This window comes from Melozone crissalis, unplaced genomic scaffold (assembly GCF_028551555.1).
Source record: "Melozone crissalis strain CALT ecotype California unplaced genomic scaffold, PUWL_Pcris_2 ptg000177l_1, whole genome shotgun sequence".
NCBI classification, from domain to species: domain Eukaryota; kingdom Metazoa; phylum Chordata; class Aves; order Passeriformes; family Passerellidae; genus Melozone; species Melozone crissalis.
In genome coordinates, this window is record NW_026535944.1 from 86,765 (window position 1) to 88,693 (window position 1,929).

General features: G+C 57.2%; 1 protein-coding gene across 1 annotated transcript; it reads left to right on the top strand.

Moving 5' to 3' along the window:
• Window positions 1-264: 264 nt before the first annotated feature.
• Window positions 265-1,092, top strand: LOC128948934 (gastrula zinc finger protein XlCGF49.1-like; the record flags this gene model as incomplete). Its single annotated transcript, XM_054293692.1, has 1 exon — window positions 265-1,092. A coding segment is annotated over one exon (828 nt), but the record flags the coding sequence as incomplete, so codon positions are not given.
• Between the last annotated feature and the right edge of the window lie 837 nt (window positions 1,093-1,929).

Below are 1,929 nucleotides of genomic sequence, written 5' to 3' on the forward strand. Positions count from 1 at the left end.
CCCCACCTGTGGGATCATCGCCCCCGCATCGCGCCGGTGAGCAGGGAGGGGGAGCCCGGCCCTGATATCCCGGGGGGTCCCTATGTTGGGTTTTTGGGGGGATGTTTGGAGAATGAAGAAGTCCAAGGCTGAGCGGAAAAGGCCCCTCGGGGGGACATCGGGGGGTGGCGGTGCCGTCCTGCCGGGGACGCCCCGGGGGGATCTCGTTGCCCTCGGCTGTGGCACGGAGGCAAATCGCATGGTGTCCTTGTCCTTCCTCGCCCAGAGCAGGAGCTGAGCATGGAGAGCAGGGAGGAGAAATGCCCGCGGCAGGAGCTGGTGGAAGAGGCCGTTTTGAGCGGCTCCACGGCGCAGGAAGGCAACGGGGAGGAAAAGGCGCGGAGATGCCGCACGAGGAGGGGCTGCAAAGGCAGCTGGCGGGGATGTGAGGGGGAAAGAGGCGGCCTGGGCCGGGAAGGCGGCCGGAGATGGAGCCAGAGCTCGGAGCTGGTGCTCCGTGAGCAGCTCCGTGATGGGGAGAAGCCCCACACGTGCGGGGAGTGTGGGAAGAGCTTCAGGTGGAACAGCGACCTGATCGAACACCAGAGGATCCACACTGGGGAGAAGCCCTACGAGTGTGGGGAGTGTGGGAAGAGCTTCAGCAGGAACTCCAACCTGATAAGGCACCAGAAGACTCACACTGGGGAGAGGCCCTACAAGTGTTCCAAGTGTGGGAAGACGTTTCAGTGCAGTTCTGATCTCCTCAAGCACTATTGGATTCACAGAGAGGAGAGGCCCTTCCAATGCCCCGACTGTGGGAAAGGATTCAAGCACAACTCCAGCCTCATCAACCACCGGCGCATCCACACAGGGGAGAGGCCCTACGAGTGTGATAAATGCAGGAAGAGGTGTCGGACCAGCTCTCATCTCCTCGCCCACTATCGGATTCACTCAGAGGAGAGGCCCTTCCGCTGCCCCGACTGTGGGAAGGGATTCAAGTACAACTCCCACCTCGTCACCCACCGGCGCATCCACACCGGGGAGAGGCCCTACGAGTGTCCCCAGTGTGGGAAGAGCTTCTCACAGAGCTCTATCTTGACCCGACACCAACAGAGGCACTGGTAAGGGAAGCCCTGCGAGTGCCCCGAGTGCGGGCAGAGCTTCGTGCGCTGCTCCAGCTCCATCCCCCACCGGAGGAGGCACTTTGGGCACAGCCCTGGTCGCTCACATTCCCTGTGATCCATGCTGGGAACACACCTGGCTGCTTTTCCTTTTAATTTCACCTTAATTTTTTACTCTTCTCGATCTCTTTGCAGTCCAAAAGCCAAGAGAGATGAATCTGTCACCTGAAAACGACTCAAATCCCAGTGAAAACAGCTCAGGCTTGCCCCAGAATGCTCAATCCCTCCTGAGAAAAACTCCATGCCATACGAATTTTCCTCGATTCTACAGCCAGCCTGAATTTACAGTAGTGGGATCTCAATTAGAGCGGTGGGGTGGGGATTGTGTGGGGCTGGGCGTGTGGGGTGTATTTGATAGCAAATAAAACTCTCAGACTTACAGATTTCTGTCCCGTTCATGTTCAGTCCGTTGCAGTTCTGTTTGCACAGTGCCGCCTGCTCAGCTCATTGTGTTCGTGTCCCCTTTTCTCCCCTGCCTCTCTTTGCCTGCTCTGTTTCTCTCTCAGTGTCTCCCTTGACCCTGGGACCACCAGAGACGCTGCCCTGACTTAATTGACCCCTTACCTGATTTAATTGACCCATTGCCTGATTTAATTGACCCCTTGCCTGATTTAATTGACCCCTCTGTCCCCACCGACCCTCCCCTGATGTTTTATTATTATATTTCCTGGTTAATATTTTCATTCCCAGTCCCAGGAGCTGCAGTCCTGAGGGCTGGCAGGGAAATGTCTCTGTAGGATTTTGCTCCATTTGCCTTCAAGGTTGGGAG